Below are 24,517 nucleotides of genomic sequence, written 5' to 3'. Positions count from 1 at the left end.
ACAGTTTCTGTGAGTTCCACCCTGGCTGGTGGCCATGGGCTCTTGACAGCATCCGTAGTGGGATTTGTAAATCCTCTCTGGTTAAGGACGTTAAGCTCTGAGATGAAATGAGGAGACTTCGCTCTCCCACACTGAGCTAGGAGAACAACGGCCAAGTCTGCCAGGCCGCCTGCCTTGATCAAACCTGTTCCCAGGGGAGCTCATGGCTCTCATACTGACCTTGCTGTGGGGATTTCCTGGCCTATGGGCCTGGCCATTCCTTGATACTCTCTCTGCAGCAGCCTAGGTGGCCCTGTGCCACTGACCCCTCATCTGCCATTCTCCTGGGGGCTGACTTCTCTGCCAACCATTCTTAGCCTGGGGTCAGAGATTCGCATGGTCTGTTCTGTCTCAGGGGTATTGTCCTGCTGCCTCTTACTTGAGGGGCAGCAGGACTGGCATGTTTCGGGGATGGGTATCATGCCCTGCTAAGGGCTTCAGGACCAGACAGAGTCCTTGTGCCCTGAAAGGGTAACGAATAATGGCCACTGGGTGGCTCTGAGTGAGGGCCTTGTCTTTCACCCCTTTGCCCTCAGAGCAGGGGGCCGCGGCCTCCCTTGTCCTGTCACTGTGGCTGTGATAGTCTAAAAGGATGAGAACAGGCTCGAAGGAACCTTGGTTCCCGGGCCTTGTGATCTGCGCCTGGCTATGTGGCCAAGGGTCTGGTGCAGCCCCTGGAAATGCAGCATGCTCTGAGTCCGGCTCTGGGGGCTGGAGGTGGGTCACTCGGGGAGGTGGCAGGACACTGAGGACTCACAGCAAAGCCATCTCCATGCCCAGTGCTTTCCTAGAGATTTAGCCTTCTACAGCCCTCGTCCTTTGTGCTCAAGCCCCTACGGCAGCACTGCTCTGCTGGGGTGCCAGTCCGTGTGGGCTAGCTTGGGCTAACACCTTCCAGCAGTGGGCTTGTCTGCCCATCTGCGTGAGGGAGCCAGCCAGGCCCGATGCCCCCCCACCCCCATCAGTGGAACCCAAAGCGGCCCCCGCCCACCCCGCCTCTGGTTTTGCCTGTGAAATCCTGTCAGTCATTCCTGGCTGGCTGCCAGCACTGCCATTCCAAGCCGACCGGCCAATTAAAATTGTATCTTTCTGCACCCCCTTCACACATGTCTGCAGCTGGCACTCTCCCCACGAGTGGCATCTGCATTGGGCAGGCTCTGTCCCTGCCTGGCAGAGACCCTGCATCCATGGGCGGACTGGGGAACTGGACTTCCTTTCTAAGGGCCAGTGCCCTGCCCCTGGGGAGCCCCAGCTGGTCACCTCCCTAGCGGGCTTGGGAGCGAGTAGAGACAACCTCCCAGCTGGGCACCATCTATAAACCAGCTGGGCAGGAGTTTCTATGGAAACTCCTAGAAGCCAGGCACTCCCACCCCAGGGGCTGAGCAGGGGCATCACACAGCGCCCTGGGATTGTTCCTACACTGCAGTCGTTCTTGCAGAGGGACCGTTCTCCCTTCTGGCCTGTCTGGCGGTATCGTTCCTCTTCACAAACCTGACACCTGAGACAGTTCCTGTGTCACGGCTGCGATGAGTCATGGTGAGAAGCTAGAAGCAGAACTTCCTGGCCACTAAGCACCAAGCTCTCGCTAACTGTCCAGTGACACAGCAGGCGCTGAGCCGAGCCGGAGAATGGCCGTGAGCAGGACCAGGTGATTATCACTGAGATGGCTGGTGCAGCAGCCCCCCTCCCAGACTTAATGAGCAGCAGAGATCTGTGCGCCGCCGGGGGCAGGCTGCACAGACTCTGCCCCCCTACGGGGTTTTCTGGGCCCACAACAGAGCTTGCTATAGCCAGACACTGCTGAGTGGGTGCACGCCACCCGCAGCTCTCCTCGTCACAGCCTGCAATGCCAGCCCCACACGCCCCTGGCTTTGGGAGGGACACCTGGCAAATTCACGCTGCCGTTTTTGGACATAGTTCGTCTAATACACATACCAATCGTACCGCTGTGAAGGGAGCTTTGTGAAATCGCATTGTCCCAAGGCTCCATTTCCAGCGGGAGGGGGCTCAGCACCCTGGGCTCCACAGTGACCTGTTCACCGCATCCCCCGCTGCCCCCTCTGCTCTGACAAGCCCTGGAGTCTCGGCTTTTGAAGGGAGGCCTCAGTCACAGCCACAAGCGCCCAGATCCCAGGGCCCTGGAAGGGAGCAGCCGGGTCAGTGTTTCTGCCTGTGCTCAGCAGATGGAGCCGTTCCCTGGTCCCTAACTGGCAGGATTTCTCCACCTGTTCCAGGGCTTGAGGCAGGCTCAGGCCAACGGTGCGTCTGGGTGTAGAGCTGGGAATTGGACGGACGGACGGACACACACACACACACACTCTATATGCTCTGGCCCCTGGCAGGAGAACCCCCTAGGCTGCAGTTCAGTACCCACCTGCCATGGGCTCTGACTCTGGAATCGGGGAGCTCTGCCACTCCCGGCTTGTCTGTCCATCCCTGGTCCTACCAGGCCAGGAGTCACCTCGAGGGGACAGAGCCGGGACCCCTCTCCTAGCAGCCCCGAGGTGGAGAGATGGTCACAGCAATAGCAGATTCCAGCCCAGTCACTGGCACATTTGCTCTGGGTGTGACGCTGAGAAACTGACCGTAAAGGGGATGGGGACCCACCCCAGCCCCCCCGCTACTGGAGGTGGAGGAGTGGCCTTCGCTGCACTGAAGGGGGCAGGTTCCCAGCAGCTGCCCGAATGGGGACCGTGCAGCCCTTCCCCGAGGACTGGCAGAGGCGGCAGGCCCCTGGGCATGGCTGTGTGACACCCAGGCCAGGGCAGCAGCTGAGCCTCCCCCGCAGGGCACTGCTTTTCTGCCCACCACAGAGCCCTGGCCTAGCCTGGCCAGCACAAAATCCACCGTGTGCTTTGGAGGCTTGGCTGGCCCCTCAGCGGCCAGGCCAGGGCTAAGCTCTCTGCCCGTCTCTCTCATTGTGCTGCAGCTCCAGGCTCCTTCCCGCACCCTCGCCACCTGCCTGGGTGTGGGCACCAGGAGTGCTCCTGTGACTGCCAGGAGCCTGGCCCTGCTCAGCCTCGTGGCTGTTTTCACGCTGGGGACAAGTGAGAGCCCTGGGAGCTTGCTGCACTCAGCCTTCCGCTAATTAACCATTTCCTCTGGAAGGCCTCTGCCTGGCTTGGCCGGCTGCCCAGTCACTTCCTGCGGCTCCCAACGGCTCTGAGCAGCCCATGTGACTGAGCTGGGTGCACCAAAGCCAGGGCACCCTCTCGCTTCACACTCAGGTCAACCAACTGTTTGCACAACGGGGCTTCCGCCCAGTCTGCAAAAACACACACTGAATAAACGCATGGGGGCTGGAATACGGGGTTCCTGCGGGGGGGGCAGAGGGCCGGGGTTCCTGCAGGGGGGGAAGGGAGATCCGGGGTTCCTGCAGGGGGGGAAGGGAGATCCGGGGTTCCTGCGGGGGGGGGCAGAGGGCCGGGGTTCCTGCGGGGGGGGAAGGGAGATCCGGGGTTCCTGCAGGGGGGGAAGGGAGATCCGGGGTTCCTGCGGGGGGGGGGGCAGAGGGCCGGGGTTCCTGCGCAGGGGGAAGGGAGATCCAGGGTTCCTGCAGGGGAGGGGGGAGATCTGGGGGTCCTGCGGGCCGGGCGCTGTCTGCAGGATTCTTCTTCCCCAGCAGGTATTTGTAGGGGGACCCTGGGGGGACTCCTGGGGCTCCTGGAGGACTCTGCTTTTGGTTCCTGCCTGGGATGCTCTACACACTCCCTGGAACTAGGACAAGGCTCTCAGGGGAGGGAGGCACGAGGTGTAAACACGCTGTAATGAACTGGCTAGTGTGTCTGCATCCCCTCTGCCTCTGCTGTGTGTCATAGGCCCTGTACTAACGGCGATTCTCCTTTAGCTCAGGTGGGCAGGGCTTATGCCTCTGGGGAAGCAGGGACAGAGTTCTGCCCCTGCCCCCCTCACTGGGATGTCCCACAAGAGCCTGCTGTGCAGCACTGCGACACTGGGGAAGGCCCAGGTGACCACACGTTTGTTGCAATATCAACAATATCCCAGAGCAATGGAGACCAAGAGGCATAACAGCGACGAGTCCCTGTCCCACTGCCCTGCTGGAGCCGGCTCCAGCTCCGCCTCCAGGGGAGTTCGCTCCCCCACCCCGTGCAGTGCAGGGCTTTCCCCTGGCTAGCTGGACACAGAGTAACCCCAGCCTGCCTCTGTACCTAGTGCTGGGGAACGCAAATCCCTCGTTGCTTTTCTAGCCCCAGGCAGGCTCTGCTGTCGCTTGTGCACAGTGAACTCCAGTTCAATTTTCAGTTGTGCGTTTGCGGCATGCCTTGATGTCACCACATGCTGGGAAACCTGCAAGAGAAGGGGAGAGGGTAGCATTAGCTCGCCCCATAGCACACTGGGGCCTGTCCCCTCTACCTACCTGTGGGGTGCAGAGAATACGCCGGGGAGCAGGCCCAGCACATCCATCCACTGCAGGGGCCCTCCAGTCAGCTGAGTCTGCTCTGGCTCCGGGGGACCTGTCACACAGGGCATGCGCAGAGCCTGACCATGAGTATCATTTACTTTTCCTTTGAGGTCACTTTCATTAGCCCGTTGCCATCTATTGCACTGCTCTGGGCATCCACCTGCTTGTCCCAGGGTGTCAGTCGCACCCAGCCCCAAGTAGGGGAAGGCGTCTGGCTCCCTTGGTTTGTGGACTAGCCCCAACCTATCCTCTAATCCTTTCAGACTGGCCGACGGTGAGCAGTGTTTCTTGGATCCCTGTCTGTCTGCCCCCTGCCCGCACCCAGCCTGGCAGGGGTTAGGGGTCGGAGGCAGAGCTGGACATCACTTTCTCTCTGTGAAGATTTCACTCCTGCTTTTACTTGATCTAAACCAGCAGTTAAAGCTGCATCTGCTCAGTCTGTGTCCAACAGAGAACACCACTGGCAGAGCAGGGGCAGATCCTCTATCTCTTGGTGGCTTCAGAGCCAGGCTGGTGCCTTCCTGGAAGATGCTTTAGTCAAACACAAGTTCTTGGGCTCAGCATAGGAGTGTCTGGGTGAATTCTCTGCCCTGTGCTATACAGGAGGTCAGACTGAGAAATGGTTCCTTTCCACCTTAAAATCTACGGATAACTGGTTCCTCAAGGATCGGTTCTGGGACCAATCTTATTTAACCTTTTTATTACTGACCTTGGCACAAAAAGCAGGAATGTGCTAATAAAGTTTGCGGATGACACGAAGCTGGGGGGTATTGCTAACACAGAGGAGGACCGGGAGATCATACAGGAAGATCTGGACGACCTTGTAAACTGGAGTCGTAGTAATAGGATGAAATTTAATAGTGAAAAGTGCAAGGTCATGCACTTAGGGATTAACAATAAGAATTTTAGATATACATTGGGGACACATCAGTTGAAAGCAACAGAGGAGGAGAAGGAGCTTGGAGTATTGGTAGATCACAGGATGACTATGAGCCGCCAATGTGATATGGCCGTTAAAAAAGCTAATGCGGTTTTAGGATGCATCAGGCGAGGTATTTCCAGCAAAGATAAGGAGGTGTTAGTACGGTTATACAAGGCGCTGGTGAGACCCCACCTGGAATACTGTGTGCAGTTCTGGTCTCCCATGTTTAAGAAAGATGAATTCAAACTGGAACAGGTTCAGAGACGGGCTACTAGGATGATCCGAGGAATGGAAAACCTGCCTTATGAAAGGAGACTCAAAGAGCTTGGCTTGTTTAGCCTAACCGAAAGAAGGCTGAGGGGGGGATATGCTTGCTCTTTATAAATATATCAGAGGGATTAATATTAGGGAGGGAGAGAAATTATTTAAGCTCAGTACCAATGTAGACACAAGAACAAATGGGCATAAACTGGACACTAGGAAGTTTAGACTTGAAATTAGAGGAAGGTTTCTAACCATTAGAGGAGTGAAGTTCTGGAACAGCCTTCCAAGGGGAGTAGTGGGGGCAAAAGACATATCTGGCTTTAAGAATAAGCTTGATAGGTTTATGGAAGGGATGGTATGATAGGATAGCCTAATTTTGGCAATTGATCTTTGATTATCAGCAGATAAGTATGCCATGTGGGCGGTGATGGGATGTTGGATGGGATGGGATCTGAGTTACTGCAGAGAATTCTTTCCTGCTGGCTGGTGAGTCTTGCCCACATGCTCAGGGTTTAGCTGATTGCCATATTTGGGGTCGGGAAGGAATTTTCCTCTGGGGCAGATTGGCAGAGGCCCTAGAGGTTTTTTGCCTTTCCCTGCAGCGTGGGGCACTGGTCACTTGCTGGTGGATTCTCTGCAGCTTGAGATCTTCAAACCACAATTTGAGGACTTCAATAACTCGGACATAGGTTAGGGGTTTGTTATAGAAGTGGATGGGTAGGGTTCTGTGGGCTGCTTTGTGCAGGAGGTCAGACTAGATGATCACATTGGTCCCTTCTGACCTTATAAAGTCTATTAGCCTGTGAGTCTATGAGTTTGGTGGATGGGGGAATGTGATGGACTTCAGCAAGGCTTTTGACACAGTCCCACATGACATTCTGATAAGTAAACTGGAGCAATGCGGGCTCATCAGCACTCCCGCAAACAAAGAGTCACTATTAATGGACTGATGTCAGGTTGGAGGGAGGGCTCAAGTGGGGTTCCACAGGGATCTGTTCTGGATCCAGTGTTGTTTAACATCTTTATCAATGCCCTGGATGTAGGACTAGAGAGCAGACTGATCAGATTTGCACATGACACAAAGCTGGGAGCAGGAGTGGCTCTAGCTTTTTTGCCAATCCAAGCACGGCAGGCAGGCTGCCTTCAGCGGCATGCCTGCAGGAGGTCCTCCGGTCCTGCGGCTTCGGCGGCTTGCCTGTGGGAGGTCCCCGGTACCGCAGATTCAGCGGCTTGCCTGCAGGAGGTCCCCGGTCCCGTGGCTTTGGCGTACCCGCTGTCAAATTGCCGCCGAATCCAAATTGCTGCTGAAGGCTGCCTGACTGCCGCCCTCGCAGGGACCGGCAGGGCACCCCCGCGGCTTGCTGTCCCAGGCATGCGCTTGGAGCACTGGTGCCTGGAGCTGCTGCTGACTGGGGGCAGGGGGTGCCAACACTTTGGAGGCCAGAGCTAGAATTCAGAGGGATCTGGATAAATTGGGGAACTGGGCTAGAGACGACAACATGAAATTCCCCAAAGCCAAACGGAAGGTGCTGCACGTCGGGAAGAAAAGCCAAATGCACAAATACAGACTGGGGGAGACCTGGCTGGGCAGCAGCGCTGCTGCAAAGGAGCTGGGAGTCGTGGTGGATCACAGCCGCAGCATGGGTCAGCAATGCGATGCTGTTGCAAAAAACTCCAATGCAATTTTTGGTTGTATTAAGACAGGCAGAGCCTGCAAGTCACGGGAGGGGATAGACCTACTCCTCTGCACTGGTTAGGCCTCAGCTGGAGAACTGGGTCCAGTTTTGGTCACCGATGTATTGAAAGAATGTAGAGAAACTGGAAAGGATCCAGAGGCGAGCGACAAAGATGATCCCAGGGCTGGAATGCAGCCGTAGGAGCAAAGGCTGAAGGAACTGGGTATGTTCAGTTTGGAAAAGAGGAGGTTGGGGGGGGACATCATAGCTCAGTGGTTTGAGCATTAGCCTGCTAAACCCAGGGTTGTGAGTTTAATCCTTGAGGGGGCCATTTGGGGAACTGGGTAAAAAATCTGGGGATTGGGCCTGCTTTGAGCAGGGGGTTGGACTAGATGACCTTCTAAGGTCCCTTCCAACCCTCATATTTCTGTGATCATAGGGGTTTTCAAATACTTGAAAAGCTGCAATAATAAGATGGAGAGAAGTTGGTCTCTCTTGCCACATAGGGCAAGACAAGAGGTGATTAGTTCAAACTCCAGCAGAGCAGAGTTAGAGTCATTCTCAGGAGAAACTTCCTCCTCATAAGACCAGTTGGACAATGGCACAGATGCTTTGGGGGGTTGTGGAAATCCCTTCACTGGAGGTTTTCGAGAGGAGGCTGGAGCTATCTGTCTGGGATGGGTTAGACCCAACAAGTCCTGCATCTCATGAGGGGTTAGACAAGATGACCCATGCGGTCCCCTCTGGGTATTACCTAACTGTCTTGCTGTCTGCAAAATGTGCCAAAGTATTTGATGATGGTGCTTCTGAGCCCTGGCCTATCGTAACTTCACTAGCAGTAGACTAGGTCATTTGCTGCTGGCCCTGCGCACAGGGGCAATTTCACTCAAAAATCCCTGGACACTGACTCTTTGAAATGCCTCCACAGCAGAATTCACACCAGTGGGGACCTGGGCTGCACTTACAACACCCAAAAGGTGTCAGGCACTTGTCAGACTCCACCTGTCAGTGTGTGACCTGCATTGTGCTTCTGAGAGGTTACCAGCTGCAGCTCCTTCCACAGCTGAGTTCTGTGTGATCCTGTGGGTCAGATGTGGGAGTTTTCATTTACTGCTCAAGTACTCAGCACAGCCAGACCTAGAGAGTCGAGTGTCTGGGAGCTGAGGCACTGCCATCTCCCACACTGTGCAGGACACCACCATGTCCCCTGTCTCACACACAGCCTGATCCCTCCCAACCAAACCCCTCCTCCCCTCACTTCCACCCACAGCCCCTGCTCCTGAATTCCCCACATCCCAGCTCATGTTCCCCTCTAGCCCAGCCCTGACAGGTGTGTGTCCAACCTGCTCTTAACAATCCCCAGAGATGGAGATTCCACAGCCTCCCTAGGCCATTTATTCCAGAGCTTAACCACCCTGACAGGACGTGTTTCCTAATGTCCAACCTAAACCGCCCTTGCTGCAGTTTAAGCCCATTGCTTCTTGTCCTGTCCTCAGAGATTAAGAAGAACAATTCTTCTCCCTCCTCCTTATAACAACCTTTTATGGACTTGAAACTGTTCTCAGGTCCCCTCTCAGGCTTCTCTTCTCCGGACTAACCAAACCCAGTTATTTCAATCTTTGTTGCTCTTCTCTGGACTTTCTCCAGTTTGTCCACATCTTTCCTGAAATGTGCTGCCCAGAACTGGACACGATACTCCAGCTGAGGCCTAATCAGCGCGGAGCAGAGCAGAAGAATGACTTGTGTCTTGCTTACAACACTCCTGCTGATGCATCCCAGAATGATGTTTGTTTTTTTGCAACAGCATCACACTGTTGACTCCTATTTAGCTTTTGGTCCACTATGACCCCCAGATCCCTTTCCGCAGTCATTACCCATTTTGTGTATGTGCAGCTGATTGTTCCTTCCTGAGTGGAGCACTTTGCACTTGTCCTTATTGAATTTCACCCTATTGACTTCAGACCATTTCTCCAGTTTGTCCCGATCATTTTGAATTTCAGTCCTATCCTCCAAAGCACTTGCAGCCCCTCTCAGCCTGGTATCATCTGCGAACTTTATAAGTGCACTCTCCATGCCATTATCTAAATCATTGATGAAGATATTGAACAGAACCGGACCCAGAACCGATCCCTGCGGGACCCCACTCGTTATGCCTTTCCAGCATGACTGTGAACCACTGATAACGACTCTCTGGGAATGTTGTTGTGATGATGCGGTTCTGGCGGGACCCAGCTGAGAGTGCCAATTCAGGACCAATCGCTTAAACAGGGCAGTTACAGCCCTAGGCTGGGGTTTTTCCACATCTAAGGCAAACCAAACCAGCCAGACAAAAATGACTTCGGTTTCACCCCACTGGCTAACCACAAGTCACACAAGCAATTTCCTTAGACACTCCAGTCTCCCAGTATCACCACCAGTCCCACACGTCCTGGGGATGAATGGTTATGAAAACCAACACCCCAGTAGAAGAAAAAAGGTTCTCTCGATCCCAAAGGACCAAGCCCCGGACCCAGGTCAATAGACAAGTCAGATCTTACCCACAAATCACGCTGTTGCCAATCTTTTAGAATCTAAAATCTAAAGGTTTATTCATAAAGGGAAAAAGGTAGAGATGAGAGCTAGAATTGGTTAAATGGAATCAATTCCATACAGTGATGGCAAAGTTCTTAGTTCAGGCTGGTAGCAGTGATGGAGTAAACTGCAGGTTCAAATCATGTCTCTGGAACATCCCCCGCTGGGATGGGTCATCAGTCCCTTGTGTAGAGCTTCAGTTTGTAGCAAAGTCCCTCCAGAGGTAGGAAGCAGGATTGAAGACAAGATGGAGATGAGGCATCAGCCTTATATAGGCTCTTCCAGGTGTAAGAACCTCTTTGTTCTTACAGTGGAAAATAACAGCAAAATGGAGTTTGCAGTCATATGGGCCAGTCCCTGCACACCCTGCTGAGTTACGAGGCATATTGGCCTCATCTCAATGGGTCAGTTGTGTCGCTGATGGTCCTTAATGGGCCATCAAGCAGGCTAGGCAGAGCTAACCCCAACTTGTCTGAGGTATCACCCAGAACTACAGCACCAATTTGAAATACAGAGAGTATACAACCAATACTTATAACTTCAACTACAAAATGACACATGCATACAGACAGCATAATCATAACCAGCAACCCCTAACCTGGTCTTAGACACCTTATATGACCCCCTTTACATAGGATTTGGTGCCACTACAGGACCTTGGTTGCAAACCATGTTCTATATGGTCCCAGTTTATATCAATAACGTCACAGTTGTGTTGACTGACTTAACTGCTTATCACCTCGATTGTTACGTTTGCATCCATTGATGACATCTGCAGTCCAGCAACCTTCCCTGGGTTTAAATTCTTCCTTCTTTGTGTCAGGATGAATTTAAACATTTCTGGGAAAACACCTCATTGCTGCTAGACCCTGTTCCGCTCCGGCAGCATTCGCAGCACTGGAACCCCCCTGCAGACAGCCCACTGCTGCGGTTTAAGCAGTGTCCCTTAGACCTGCTCTGAGCATTCATGGCAATGGTGCTGCTGACATGAATGACCTGCAAGGTTTAAATCACTCACTTTCCGCACTTTAATTTTTCCAAAAAAGCAGCAGTGGAGACACTTTTCATGGGGTCCCAGTGACTTAATGAAAAAGCAAACGCCTACAGTGCCTCTGCAGGTCTGGCTCTGAAGTTACAGCAGGGGTGTAAGTGTCTGCAGAGAGATGACCCAGCCTGTCACTGGAAATTCGTAAGTCAGGGTGCTGAGAAAGGCTGGGGTTGATTTGCAACATGCTGGGGTGCTGCGGGGGTTTGACTGGCTGGTGCTCCAGACAGGTGAGTTATACAGGTTACTGCAAATGGGGGCTGATAAACCTTCCCAGCAGCTGCCCACGCTCTGGTCACAGAGTCCGAGAGCAGACTGTATTGCATGGAAACACATGTCTGCAGGATGTTTCCGAGCGTTTTAAGAAATGATACGTTTTTATTAAGAGTAGGAAGGAATTAGCAGAGTGGGTGAGAAGTGCAGCCCAGGCGCCAAACGCAGCTCAGAGAGTGATTTTGGGGGGCACCTGGCTGCCCTGGCTGCAAGGGGACCTGCCAAAGGAACTGAGGTGGAATGGGGCCCCTTTCTATTACCACCTTCTCTCTGATCTTCAGAGCCCTGGAAAATTCTTCTTTGCTTCTAAAGTGTTTTCTCTGTTTGTGTTTCCTTTGGCAATTCAGGTCTTGTCTCACCTGGTTTTCCTGGGAGGCTTTGTGGGCAGAACGGGAAGGTTTGTGGCATCCCGGATGCCGAAGCAGTGATCCTGGTTAGGTGGGCGAGGGGTAAGTGAAACGTCGCAGCTCTTCGCTCTGTGTTCTCTTTGGCGTTGTTAACCTGCATTTTACTCAAATCCCCAGCAAAGTTCCCTCTGTTGAAGGCAGAGTACTCCACACTTTCAGTGAACAGAGGCGGATTAGGATTTATTGGCACCCTGGGCACAAAGAATATTTGGGCCCCCCGACACTCTGAGGCCCCCAAATTGTCTGGGGCCCCTGGGCACAGGCACAGGCCCTGTGGGCCCGTGTGTTAATCCACCACTGTCAGGGAGGGGTGAGAGCATCAGCTCCCTTCCCGAGAGACCTCCTGGGACTAGGAGACCAGGATTCACACTCCAGATATTTCTAAGACATATGACAACAGAAACAGAGGCTGCCCGAAGGCGGGGGTAGCTTTCCCACGGAGCCAGGGCCCGGGGAAATGCGGTACCTATCATGGCAGGCCATGCAGCCCTCTGCAGGGAGCACACGGCAGCCATGCACGCTGGGGCCTGTAGCACTGCTCCCCAAGGACGCAGGTGACTGCAGTGGGCTCCTCCCTGGAGCCAGCCTGGAGCCAGCGTGGAAGGGGCTCCCCATAGATCCCCTGGTTTTGCTACATTGAAGTACATTCCCCCTGTCCTGGGGGGGGGGGGGACAGGGGAGGAGGGTAACACCATGGGCTTGCCTGGGGGGGTAATGCCATGGGGGGGAGGGTAACACCATGGGCTTGCCCGGGGGGGGGGTAATGCCATGGGGGGAGGGTAACACCATCAGCTTGCCTGTGGGGGTAATGCCATGGGGGGAGGGTAACACCATCAGCTTGCCTGTGGGGGTAATGCCATGGGGGGAGGGTAACACCATGGGCTTGCTGGGGGGGGGAAGTAATGCCATGGGGGGCGGTGTAACACCATGGGCTTGCCTGGGGGGGAAGTAATGCCATGGGGGGAGGGTAACACCATGGGCTTGCCTGGGGGGGAAGTAATGCCATGGGGGGAGGGTAACACCATGGGCTTGCCTGGGGGGGAAGTAATGCCATGGGGGGAGTGTAACACCATGGGCTTGGGGGGCGTAATCTCAGGGTGGCCCTTTGGTGGTGCAGTGTGTTACGACGCCCCCCGCTATAAAAGCAAACTACGCCCCTGTGCAAAACTGGAAGTGGGGGCGTGGTCATACTCGTCATCCCGCCCGTGGGCGTGTCGCAGGCCCCCCCCCCCCCGCCGGTATATAAGGCCGGTGCGCCAGTGCTGCAGCAGGCGAAGCTTCTCACCGAGACCTCGTCGCGCAGACTCACGTGAGACTCCGGCCGCTGCTGCGTCATGGTGAGTGCGGGCCCCGGGGGGGCCCAGGGCGCCCGGGGGGGCCCCCGCATCCTCTGGGGGACTAGGCGCCTCTGCCCTGTGCGCTCCCGGCCGGCGGCAGGTGCGGTCCGCAGCGGGCCCCTCTCCCGGGGCCGGGCCGGGGCGGGGCGGCAGGTGCGGTCCGCAGCGGGCCCCTCTCCCGGGGCTGCCCCGCGGGGGGGCTGAGCTGCTCGGGGAGCCGGGGGGGGCAGACCCCTGGCCCCTCCCGCGCCTCCTCTCCGCGGGGCAGCGCTGGGTCGGGGGGGCCCTGGGCGGAGGCTGGCGCCAGCGCAGTGAGGCAGCCCCGTCTGCGGGGGGGGCCTCCGGCCGGGCTCCTGGGCACCCCCCGCCGGGCCGCGCTTGCTCCTCCAGACGGGCAGGGGCAGCTGCACCCGGGGCGGCACTGGCGCCCGGCCCGACCCGGGCAGCACACGAGGGTGCTGCGGGGGGCGGGGGGGGGTATTAATAAGCCGGGGGCTCTCCTGGAAATAGCTCGGCCGGGCTCCTGTCCAAACTAGGTAATCGCAGCCGGGGGGGGGGGTCGCGGACCCCCACCCCCCAGTGCCTTGGGGAAGGGCCCTGCTGCCCGTCCAGTGGCTGAGCCGGTTTCCCCGCCTCGTGGCGAGGCCGCGGCCTGCGCCTGGCACCTTCCGCGGAGACTCCGCTTCCTGCCCCATCTCCCAGCAGCGGGTCCTGCCGTCCGTGCGCTCGGGCTGGGGGCTGGCCGGGCTGCGCTCCTGGGCTGCGTGCGCCCCACCCCTGCCCCCTTAGCTCGGCCATGCGGGGAGCCCTCGGGGGGCCGGCAGCGTGAGGGCGGCTACGCACCCCGGCCGCCCCAGCGCCATGCACCCCGGCCGGGGCTCCTCGCTGCCGGGGCACGGGGGATCGGAGCCTGGGGAAGGGGGGCCCTGCTCCTCAGTGCGGCTGGCGGGGGCGCTGGGCGAGGCCGGAGGTGGGGCAGGTGGTTTCACAATTCTGGTTGGTCTGTGTGTGTTCAAACTTCTGCTGCGCAAGGGAGCTGTGACTTCCGCGGGGCGGGGCGGGGCGGGCCGGGGGCGGCCTGAACAGGCTGGGAGCTGGGGAGGCGGCACCTGCTCCGCTGATGTCCCTCGGTCCTGACCCACAGCCCCAGAGGGGGAGCCGTGTTAGTCTGGATCTGGAAGTGCAGCAAAGAATCCCGTGGCACCTTATAGACTCTTTGCTGCACTTCCAGTGCGATTCTTCCCCCCTACCCTCCCCGAGAGCTGTCACCCCGTGGCAGAGACAGGTCCTGGGACCAGCTGGGCCGGGCTCTGAGGCTGACTGGAGGCTGAGGTTGGTGTAGGTCCAGGTCCATCGAGTGCTCTGGCACTGCCACCCTGGGGGGGACCCGGTGGGTGACGGGTACAGCAGAGCCCTCCTCAGGCTGCAATCAGAGAAGGGGAAATGCAGCTTTGCACTGAGGAAACCATGGCGGGGGGGGGGGGTGCTGCTGCTGTGAGGTGGCAGCTGCATAGATCTGGGTGCTTCCTCTTCGTGGCTTCCCCATACCCAACTTGAGTTTGGGGCAGATGCAGAGGGGCCTCGCTGGCTTGGGCCTCTGGCTCTGCAGGAATCCAGGCTCCCATCCCAGACCTGCTAGGGCTCCCCTGCTGCTCCTGAGGGCTGGAGCCTGCTTGGGGGGGCCCTTCCTGGGAGCTCCATGGCTGCTACAGCTGGCTCCCTTGCTTGGGGGGGAGAGGGGCTGAGTGACCCAAGGTCTCTCTGGCCCTGCAGGCCTGGGGCTCAGAGCTGCTATGGGGCAGGAGCCTGAGGGGGAGAGGAGTGTTCAGGAAAGGGGATTCTGCATCCCCCCCAGTTTGGGGGGAGCAAGGCAGTGTCCACAAGCTGTGCAGCAGGGCTGTCCCCCTGCCACCAGCGCCCACTCAATACAGCTGGCTCCGTGCAAACAGCCCCTGTGCTGTTGTGGGCACAGCTGAGCCCGCTGCCTCTGTCCCCCCTCTGGGGGGCACAGCTCTGTGCTGCTGGGCAGAAGGGCCTTATTGCCCATTACAGCACTGGTGGGTACTAGGCAGCCTTCCTGCCCTTGCCACAGCTCTGCTGAGGCCCCTCAGTCCTGACCTGCAGCCCTGCCCACTGCTGGGTTCCCGTGGGATTGGGAATGGTGCGTGCCCAGGCTGGCTGGGAGCAGCGAGGGTGGGACTGGAGCTCATGCATTAGGTATGTGCTTGTCAGCTCAGCACCTGCCTGACGCTGGAGCCCTGCTCCTCCCCTCTTGCTGCAGCCAGCGGCTGGGCTCTGCAGGCCCAGATCTCGCCCCAGGGACAGCCAAGCCTCTGACCTGACCCTGGGGGCTCCAGGCAGCAGTAAGCTGCCAGGGGCTGCTGCAGTCCTCTCCCAGCGAGGGGGCTGGGCAGCACCTGGGAGGGCGATCCTAGCTCTGCCACTGAGGTGCTGTGTGGCCTTGGGTGAGTCACTCCCCCTCCATGGGCTGCTATTCCTCCCCTGCTCCTGCCCTGGTACTTGCTCGATGCCTGCCCGTGGCTCCGAAGGGGGCAAGTGCCTAGCACAGTCCCTGTGGCAGGGCGCTCCCACAATACTCTGCGGCACCTTCTCCCGTTCTATCGGCAGGGTGTGGCAGACACAATCCTCACATCTGACTGCTGCTAGATCTAGGACGGGCCTGCTGTGTGTGTGTCTGCGTGAGGAGGCGCTGCTGTGCTCCTCCCCCACACCTGCAGTCTGCAGAGCTGCAGGGTGGCAGCCATTCGCAGCCTGCAGCGTCTTCCTCTGCAGTGCTGGGCAGCAGGGTCAGTGGCTGCGCAGAGTGAGCAGCCCGTTCTCTCCCCGCCCCCCAAGTGAAATGGAATTTGTTTAAGAATCCTGGGCTTTGGTGCTGGCCGGGCAGGGGGAGCTGGTAGAGGGACTGGTCTCTTCTCCAGCTGTGCTGACCAGCAGGCACAAAGTCCTGGGCTGTCTGGAGCCCTCACTGAATGGAGACTGGTTGCTGTGACTCCCCCAGAAGTGTGGGGGAGCTCTGGGCCCCACATCACCAACGCTGGTGTGGGGCTCTAGGTTCACTGGCCTGGAGAGGCACCTCAATGGCTCTTCTCTCTCTGCAGCGTGAATGTATCTCAGTCCATGTCGGCCAGGCCGGCGTCCAGATGGGCAACACCTGCTGGGAGCTGTACTGCCTGGAGCACGGCATCCAGCCGGACGGGCAGATGCCCAGCGAGAAGACCATCGGGGGAGGGGATGACTCCTTTACCACCTTCTTCTGTGAGACGGGCGCAGGGAAGCACGTCCCCAGGGCGATCTTCGTGGACCTAGAACCCACTGTGATCGGTGAGCGCAGACGCCAGCATGTTGGGGGGGGGCGCACCCTGGTTGCTAGTGAAGGATTTAGCCCCCGGCTAGAGCCATGTCTGCCTCCTGGACTACCATGCACAGCAGCTGGCTAGTGTGGCTTTGCCCACTCCTGCCGGCTGGGCAGCACTTGCCTGGCCTCCCTGCTGCAGGGGAGTGGCAGGAGGACGAGATGTTCTCCATGACACAGGCTTGGGGCCCAGAGAGACACTCCTGCAACACCCTGGCACTGCTGAGCTAGGCTGAACTCCCTCGGGGCAGTGGGTACCACTCCCTGGTGTCGGTGCAATGCTGTGCCCTGCTGGCTTCCTGAGAGAGTCCATCTGGCAGGCTGCCCTGGGCCTTCCTGTTGGGTGGAGGACAGCCATCCCTGGTGCCTAGCAGGCCAGCTCAGCGCACCCCCCTCTGCTGACGTCAGTGGGGTGCACACAGGAACATTCAGAGGGCGTGAGCAGCAACCCTGCTGCTTGGGCCAGGGTGGGGTACAGACTGGAAAAGTGTGTGCACCACCGGTTGAGAGTCCTGTCCCCCGCCTCCTCCTGTCTCTCTCCAGATGAGATTCGGACCGGCATCTACCGCCAGCTCTTCCACCCGGAGCAGCTCATCACCGGCAAGGAAGATGCTGCCAATAACTATGCCCGTGGGCACTACACCATTGGCAAGGAGATCATTGACCAAGTGCTGGACAGGATCCGGAAGCTGGTATGCAGCCTGTCGGGGGGGGGGGGGGGGGGCGGCGCTGTGCTCTGCCCAGCCAAGGAGCTGCTGAGGGCTCCAGCTTCTCACTGCCAGGCCAACAAAACATGGCTACATGGGCTCTTGAGAGCTGCACTTGGTAAGGGGTCTGGGAGCTGGAGGGCTCCCTCCTCACAGGGGGCGGGGATGTCTGACAGGGGCTTTCCCTTCCTGTGGGTTGGGCGGCTGGCAGTCCACTCCCTCAGCTGGATCTCTGCCTCAATCCTTGGCCATGCGCTGCAGCCTGGATTGGCTAGTACTCTAATGAGCTCTGATCTTTGTTTTCCCCGCAGGCCGACCAGTGCACAGGGCTCCAGGGCTTCCTGGTCTTCCACAGCTTCGGGGGCGGCACCGGCTCAGGATTCACCTCCCTGCTGATGGAGCGTCTCTCCGTTGACTATGGCAAGAAGTCCAAGCTGGAGTTCGCTATCTACCCAGCTCCTCAGGTCTCCACCGCAGTGGTGGAGCCCTACAACTCCATCCTGACCACCCACACCACCCTGGAGCACTCGGACTGTGCCTTCATGGTAGACAACGAGGCCATCTATGACATCTGCCGCAGGAACCTGGACATCGAGCGCCCCACCTACACCAACCTGAACCGCCTTATTAGCCAAATCGTGTCCTCCATCACCGCCTCCCTCCGATTCGATGGTGCCCTCAATGTGGATCTGACTGAGTTCCAGACCAACCTGGTGCCCTACCCCCGTATCCACTTCCCGCTGGCCACCTACGCCCCCGTCATCTCGGCAGAGAAGGCCTATCATGAGCAGCTCTCGGTGGCTGAGATCACAAACTCCTGCTTTGAGCCAGCCAACCAGATGGTGAAGTGTGACCCCCGCCATGGCAAATACATGGCCTGCTGCCTTTTGTACCGCGGTGACGTGGTACCCAAAGACGTCAATGCTGCTATTGCTGCCATCAAAACCAAGCGCAGCATCCAGTTCGTAGACTGGTGCCCAACTGGCTTCAAGGTTGGCATCAACTACCAGCCGCCAACTGCTGTTCCTGGTGGCGACCTGGCCAAGGTGCAGCGGGCCGTGTGCATGCTGAGCAACACCACAGCCATTGCCGAGGCCTGGGCTCGGCTGGACCACAAGTTTGACCTGATGTATGCCAAGCGAGCCTTTGTGCACTGGTACGTGGGAGAGGGCATGGAGGAGGGGGAGTTCTCCGAGGCCCGGGAGGACATGGCTGCCCTGGAGAAGGATTACGAGGAGGTGGGCCTGGACTCCTATGAGGATGAAGAGGAGGGAGAGGAGTACTGAGGCACTAGCTGAAGGACTTTCATGTGTTAATTGCAAAATCCTTTAAACAATAAACTGTCTCCTTGGTCTCAAACCCAAACCCAAGGCTGTGGCTGTTTCTTGCCAGGTGCAGGGCTGTGAGTGTCCCAGGTCTGCAGTGGCTCTGAGTGGCTCTTTACAGCCGTGGAGGCCAGGCTGGGTTGTGGCTGGGAATGGGGTCATAAGACATCCTGGGCAGCACAACAGCAGCAAGCAACCTGCCCTGCTGATGGCCCCAAACCAGATACCGGGCCCCCAGCTGGGCTGTGGGTGAGTGGTGGCTGCCAAGCCCGAGGCCTGACCAGGTGCCTGGTGTGGCTCAGGGATCAATCCAGCTCTCACTGGAGGAGGGGTGGACCCAACTCCAGGTACTGGGGGCTGTGGCCCACTGAGGGCAAGGGCCTGCCAGGGCTGCTCCCCTCCCTGCACAAAGCAGCCAGCATGGCAGGGCCAGGTCTCCTTAGTGATAGGAAGCATCATTGTGACAGGCTCCCCTGTCTGTGCCTGGGCTTTCAGGGAGCAGCCTCTGGGCTGGGCTACCAGGAGCTACATGGGAGAAGGGGGCATGTTTGGCTCCAGAGGGTTGCTACTTTCTGCCCCTCCCCCAGGCCTGGCTTGGGAGGGCCCTTGGCTCAGCAGCTGTAGGACTGGAAGGGGGCCCTGTCTCACATGGTGGGGGAAGGTGAGCTGGCTGGGCCACACTCCTTGTGCCCTGTTCCCCTCCTGGGGCCAGGCTCTGCCTCTGCTCCCAAGGCCCCACATGGTGCCAGCCCCTGGGTGCTGGCTTCCCCCACAGCCCATAGGGGAGGGGGCAGCCTGGGCTGGAACAGCTGGGCCTGGCCCAGGAAGGGGGTTTGTGATTGATCATTGATTTGTGCTCTGGCCCCAGCCCAGCATGGCCCTGCTCCCAGTGCTGCCCTCTGCTGGCCAAGCCCCAGCAGCCAGAGCTGGGCTCCCAGCAGCACTCGCACCCAGAACCATGGGAGGCTGCTTGTCCCTGGTGCCCAGGATGCCAGGGGAGGGCTCTCAGCCAGACCGGGGGGGTGTGTGTGTGTGTGAGTGACTACTGTACTGCCCAGAGGCTGCTTCATCCCTGCCCTGATGGCAGTGGCAGCCTTAGCCCAGCAGGAAAGCCCCACCAGGCTGGAGTTGCAGCCAGACAGGCTTACTCTACACCCGTCACCAATTCCATATGGTCCCGTTCTCCTCTCTGCTCCCATAGCTGCCTGAGCACCACAGGAATCCCACAGAGCCAGGCCATGTTCTCTGCACACACTTTACTGAACAGACAATGCCCGGGGGGGTGCAGGCTGGGCCCCTCCTCCCTTCCAGCAGGAGGAGGCAGCAGCAGCCCTGAGGGAGAGGGAAGGCTAGGCCTGAGCTGGTGCTGAGCAGAGCCCAGCTTGCTCCATGGCCAAGGAGGCAGCCCAGGGCCCTAGGGAAGGGGAAGTGCTGGTACCATCTTCCCCTCCCCAGCCACATGGCCCTCTGGCAAGTGGCTGGTCCTGGGTACCCTCCTGCTCAGGGCATATGTCCTGGCTGAATTCCTAGGAGTAGGGCATGTGCCAGCCTGGCACTGCAGGCAGGACTTAGCACCACAGGGCTGGGTTTGCTTTTCACCTAAAATTCTGTTTTAAAAGCAGTTCTGTGACCCTGTCCCTAGGGTGGGGCAGCAGCCCCCCCACACACACTCTACACACCAGTCCCTGGGGGTACAGAGCTGGGCAGGGCTCAGATCCGGGTGGTGTCCTGGCCACTTGGTGCTGCCTGCAGCCCCTCCAGCTGGTCAAGTATGTAGGAGATGTGGGGTCGATCCTGAGGGTTCACTGCCATCATGGAGGAGAGCAGGTGCTCCAGGGCAGCAGAATACCTGCAAGAGGCACAGCAGATCTGTGAGGCAGAGGGGTGAGCACAGAGCAGGCCCCCCCTTCCCACCCAGGCAGGCATCAGTGCCTGTTCCTCACCTTCCGCTGGCGGGCACGTGGAGCTGGTTCTGCACTGCCAGAGCCACGCTGTCACCTTTCTGGAAGATGAGGTCATAGGGGCCCTCACCAAACATCATGCAGTACAGCACACAGCCTAGGGACTGAAGCAGGCCAGTCACGGCCTGAGCCCTACCAAGCCAGTATATGGAGGAGGGGGCTGGCACTGGTGGGGGAGGAGAGGGGAAGGGGTACACCGAGTGGTTCCTTACCCAGATGTCTGTTCGCTCATCAATGACGCAGTCTCTCTCCACGGTGAAGAGCTCTGGTGCCCGGTAGGAGATGGTGCAGCGCTGGGCCGCCCAGTCCTAGGAAGGGCCGAGCACAGGGTGAGGCCAGCAGGACCACACAGACTGAGCCAGGCTGGGGAGGGGCTGGGTTAGATGGGGCCTCAGCCCCAGGAGTGAGGCTGGAGAGCCCCAGCTGGTGAGCAGTGTGTTCCTGGACCTCTCAGACTCCACCAGCTGATCCCTGCCCTCCCACAGGGAGGGGCCCAGAACACCAGGCAGGGAGCCTTGTACCTGCAAAGCCATGGCCTCCCGGGAGCCCTTGACCTCGATGCAGGCCTGGTTCATGGAGCCCAGGTCCATCAGCACAGGCTGCTCCTCATCGTCCAGCAGCACGTTGGTGGGCTTCAGGTCTCTGTGGGGTCCAAGAGCCGGCAAGTTCCCTTCAGCTTCTGAGGGGCAGGGAGCCTCCTCAGCAGGTCTACTGGCTCCCAACCCCACCCCCCCCAGGCTGGTGCCCCACTCTGACCCAGCCCCCCCAAGCCCCACACACACACACCCCGCAGCAGTCCAGTGCTGGCACTCCAGTTCTGCATGTGAGGATCTTGTGCTCAGTCACCCACTGCAAGTGCTCCTGCCTTCACAAGGGGGCCAGACTGGTGGCCAAAGGCACTAGCCCCTGGCTGGGCTCACCTGTGTGCATAGCCCTTGGCATGAATAGCCTCCAGCCCCCGGCAGATGCCAAGGAGAATGGGGACAATCCGCTCCTCAGGCAGGAAGGTGCCTTTGTCTCGCAGAGCTTCCACCTCGCTCCACAGGGTCCCTCTCTGGTGAGCAAACAGGCAGCTGGTTAGTGGGAAAGCAGGCGCTGGCCAAGGGGGCCCACACAGCGCTGCCTAGCCTGCTGGTGCTGCCCCGCAAAGGGCTTCCCGCACCAGCTCCCAAGATTTCTCAGGCTGGTGACAGTGGGGGAGCGGGAGCAGCGCTGGAGAGTGACAAACTACAGCATCCTGCCCCAGCCTGTCTCTCTCAGCAAGCAGCTGCTCGAAGCCCCGGGCCTCGTCCCATCAGCAGCACCAGTGATGCTGCCCACAGACACCAGTCATTCATGGAACTCGCTGCCGTAAGAGACCAGTGGGGCCCAGGGCTCTGCCAGACTCCACAGGGGCTGGAGGGGTGTCTGGACAGTACTGGCCCCTTTCTAAAGGCTATTTGCCCCAACTCAACATCTCTGTTGTGGCCATCTGGGAGCTGTACACCTTCCTCTGCAGCTGGTGGGCCCAGGCCCTGCCGGAGCCAGGACTCGGCTGACTGAGCAGTTCCAGTCCCCAGCTCCTGGCCCCTGCTGTGTTGGGTCCAGTGCAGTCCCTCCCAGAGGTGGCTCTGAGCCAGGCGGGCAGGGCAGGGCTGGAGTAACAGCTGCCTGGAGGGACAGTAACCACCCCACTCCTCCCCAACAGAGCGACAGGCTGTCTCCCCCACTCCCTTTGCCATTGGCCTAGAGTGCTGGTCCACAAAGACTACCACTCCCAGCATGCATTGGGCCCCAAGGCCAGCTGCAATCTGACCCCTTGGCTACAAACAGAGCCTGGCACTGGCGCCAGGCACGGTGCCCCTGGGGCAGCCTATGGACAGCAGGAATCCAGCCCCAGGGGATGGGGATGGGCACCCCTGCGAGATGGGGTGGCCTCACCCTTAGAAAGGGCAGCAGCAGCCAGGCCTCATGCTTGGGCCCCTTCTCCACCATGCAGTGGGCCTCGAGCCGCAGGATGTTGGGGTGCTCGAAGAGGCCGTGCATTTCCACCTCGTGCAGTGCTTCCCGGCGGTCCTCCTTGTCATGGCACAGGATGCGCTTCAGGGCGTAGAAACGGCCGTCCTGCAGCCTCTCCACCAAGTCCACGTAGCTGAAGCCCCTAAGAGGCAGACACACATGAGTGGGGCAGGAGCAACTCCTTGGGCTCCCACCACCCTAGGGCAGGGGGCCACAGACATCATCAAAATAGCAGATGAAATTCAATGTTGGTAAATGCAAAGTAATGGAGGAAACATAATCCCAGAAAATATCATGTTGTCTCTACATAAATCCATGGTACACCCACACCTGGAATACTGCATGCAGATGTGGTCGCCCCATCTCAAAAAAGAGAGATTGGAATTGGAAAAGGTTCAGAAAAGGGCAACAAAAATAATTAGGGGTGTGGAACAGCTGCCGTATGAGGAGAGATTGATAAGACTGGGACTGTTCAGCTTGGAAAAGAGACGACTAAGGGGGCATATGATTGAGGCCTATACAAGCATGACTGGTGTGGAAAGCGTGAATAGGGAAGAGTTATTTGCCCTTCCCATAACACAAGAACTAGGGGCCACCAATGTAATTACAGGGCAGCAGGTTTAAAACAAACAAAAGGAAATATTTCATCATACAACAGCCTTTGCCAGGGGATGTTGTGAAGGCCAAGACTAGAACAGGGCTAGAGAAGAGCTAGAGGAGTTCCTGGAGGACAGGTCCATCAATGGCAATTAGCCAGGCTGGGCAGGGATGGTGTCCCAGCCTCTGTGTGCCAGAAGCTGGGAATGGGCGACAGGGGGTGGATCACTTGATGATTCCCTGTTCTGTTCATTCCCTCTGGGGCACCTGGCACTGGCCACTGTCGGCAGACAGGACGCTGGGCTGGATGGACCCTTGGTCTGACCCAATCTGGACGTTCTGACGTTATCTCCAGGGGTCCCTGTGCCACTCCCGGGTGCTGCTGAGGGAGGGGGCGACATGCTAGAGATAACCAGGCCCCTTCCCCACAGCAGGTGGGCACATCACTCACTGCTCTAACCCCCTCCTCTGCCATCCACTCCCTGGCCTCATGGCCAAGGGACCCCGCCCAGCTCCATGCCGCCTACCGTGGGCAGCCTCCCCTCATGCCCAGTGCCCCACACACGCGCAGCACAGGGGCCGGGTTCAGGCACAGGCGAGCCGCAGCGGCTCCTGTCCTGCCGGGCTGGACCCGGCCCCACTCAACGTGGTGACTGGACCGTGGGCTCCCAGCCCTGCAGGCAGGAGCAGCTGGGGCCTCCCCTACCCCTGGGCTGGGAGCCGGGCAGGTCAGCCTGGCCCAGGGAGGGTTTCCACTGAGGAGCATGGGGGGACCCCCCTTCCCAGAGACACACCAGGCCCCAGGACAATCAGGGGGGGGCCCCAACACAGAACATGCGGCCACCAGTCCCTGCTCAGCGCCCAACTGCGGCACCTTCCTGCCTCAGTTTCCCCATCTGGGCGGTGGGGGATGGGGAATGACACCAGCCAGCCCCCCCCGCAGGCAGCACCAGCCAGGTGCGGGGGGTCTCAGGAACCGGCCCGGCCCCCCCGCGCTCACCCCTCCCCCAGGCGCCTGCTCGGTGCCCAGCCGCAGCACCTTCCTGCCTCAGTTTCCCCATCTGGGCGGTGGGGGGTCTCAGGAACCGGCCCGGACCCCCGCGCTCACCCCTCCCCCAGGCGCTGCAGCAGCAGGTAGCGCTGCCCCTCGATGCTCAGGCTGCCCCGCGCGCAGGCGCAGAGCGCGTGGCCCATGACCCGTCCCGGGCCCGGCGCTGGCGGCGGCTGGGCGGGGCCGGACCAGGCCGGGAAGTCATGACCCTCAAGCCCCGCCCCTTCACGGCCGGAACTTCCGTTACGTCATCACCCTGCGCCAGCGGCCAGCTACCGGCCTGGGAGGGGCGGGGCTGGGCTGTGGGGGAGGGGAGGGTGCAGGAGAGGAGAAGGGGCGGGGTCGAGGGGAGGGGCGAAGGAGAGGGGCGGGGCTTGGCTGTGGGGGAGGGGAGGGTGCAGAAGAGGATAGGGGGCGGGGCCCAGAGGGGGCGGGGCTGGGCTGTGGGGGAGGGGAGGGTGCGGGAGAGGAGAAGGGGCGGGGTCCAGAGGGGGCGGGGCTGGGTTGTGGGGGAGGGGAGGCTGCAGGAGAGGAGAAGGGGCGGGGTC

General features: G+C 59.1%; 2 protein-coding genes across 4 annotated transcripts; one reads left to right on the top strand and one right to left on the bottom strand.

The window, feature by feature from the left end:
• Positions 1-12,859: 12,859 nt before the first annotated feature.
• Positions 12,860-18,402, top strand: LOC115659867 (tubulin alpha-4A chain). Its single transcript, XM_030580592.1, has 4 exons — positions 12,860-12,957; positions 16,077-16,299; positions 16,874-17,022; positions 17,349-18,402. Exons 1-4 carry the CDS (start codon positions 12,955-12,957, stop codon positions 18,321-18,323), a joined length of 1,350 nt encoding a protein of 449 aa, XP_030436452.1. The 5' UTR covers positions 12,860-12,954; the 3' UTR covers positions 18,324-18,402.
• STK16 (serine/threonine kinase 16) lies at positions 18,350-24,129 on the bottom strand. 3 transcript variants are annotated; one of them, XM_030580593.1, is made up of 7 exons: positions 24,027-24,129; positions 22,244-22,463; positions 21,244-21,377; positions 20,845-20,965; positions 20,536-20,631; positions 20,306-20,427; positions 18,350-20,211 (listed from the first exon to the last, which is right to left on the bottom strand). In XM_030580593.1, exons 1-7 carry the CDS (start codon positions 24,110-24,112, stop codon positions 20,073-20,075), a joined length of 918 nt encoding a protein of 305 aa, XP_030436453.1. In that variant the 5' UTR covers positions 24,113-24,129; the 3' UTR covers positions 18,350-20,072. The 3 variants fall into 3 exon arrangements, with proteins under 3 accessions (XP_030436453.1, XP_030436454.1, XP_030436455.1); XM_030580594.1 differs by having other exon boundaries at positions 22,355-22,463; XM_030580595.1 differs by lacking the exon at positions 24,027-24,129 and adding an exon at positions 23,919-23,936.
• Positions 24,130-24,517: the final 388 nt, after the last annotated feature.

This window comes from Gopherus evgoodei, chromosome 11 (assembly GCF_007399415.2).
Source record: "Gopherus evgoodei ecotype Sinaloan lineage chromosome 11, rGopEvg1_v1.p, whole genome shotgun sequence".
Classification (NCBI taxonomy): Eukaryota; Metazoa; Chordata; order Testudines; family Testudinidae; genus Gopherus; species Gopherus evgoodei.
Note: the sequence above shows the minus strand (reverse complement) of the source record. Positions and strands in the feature narration are given on the sequence as shown.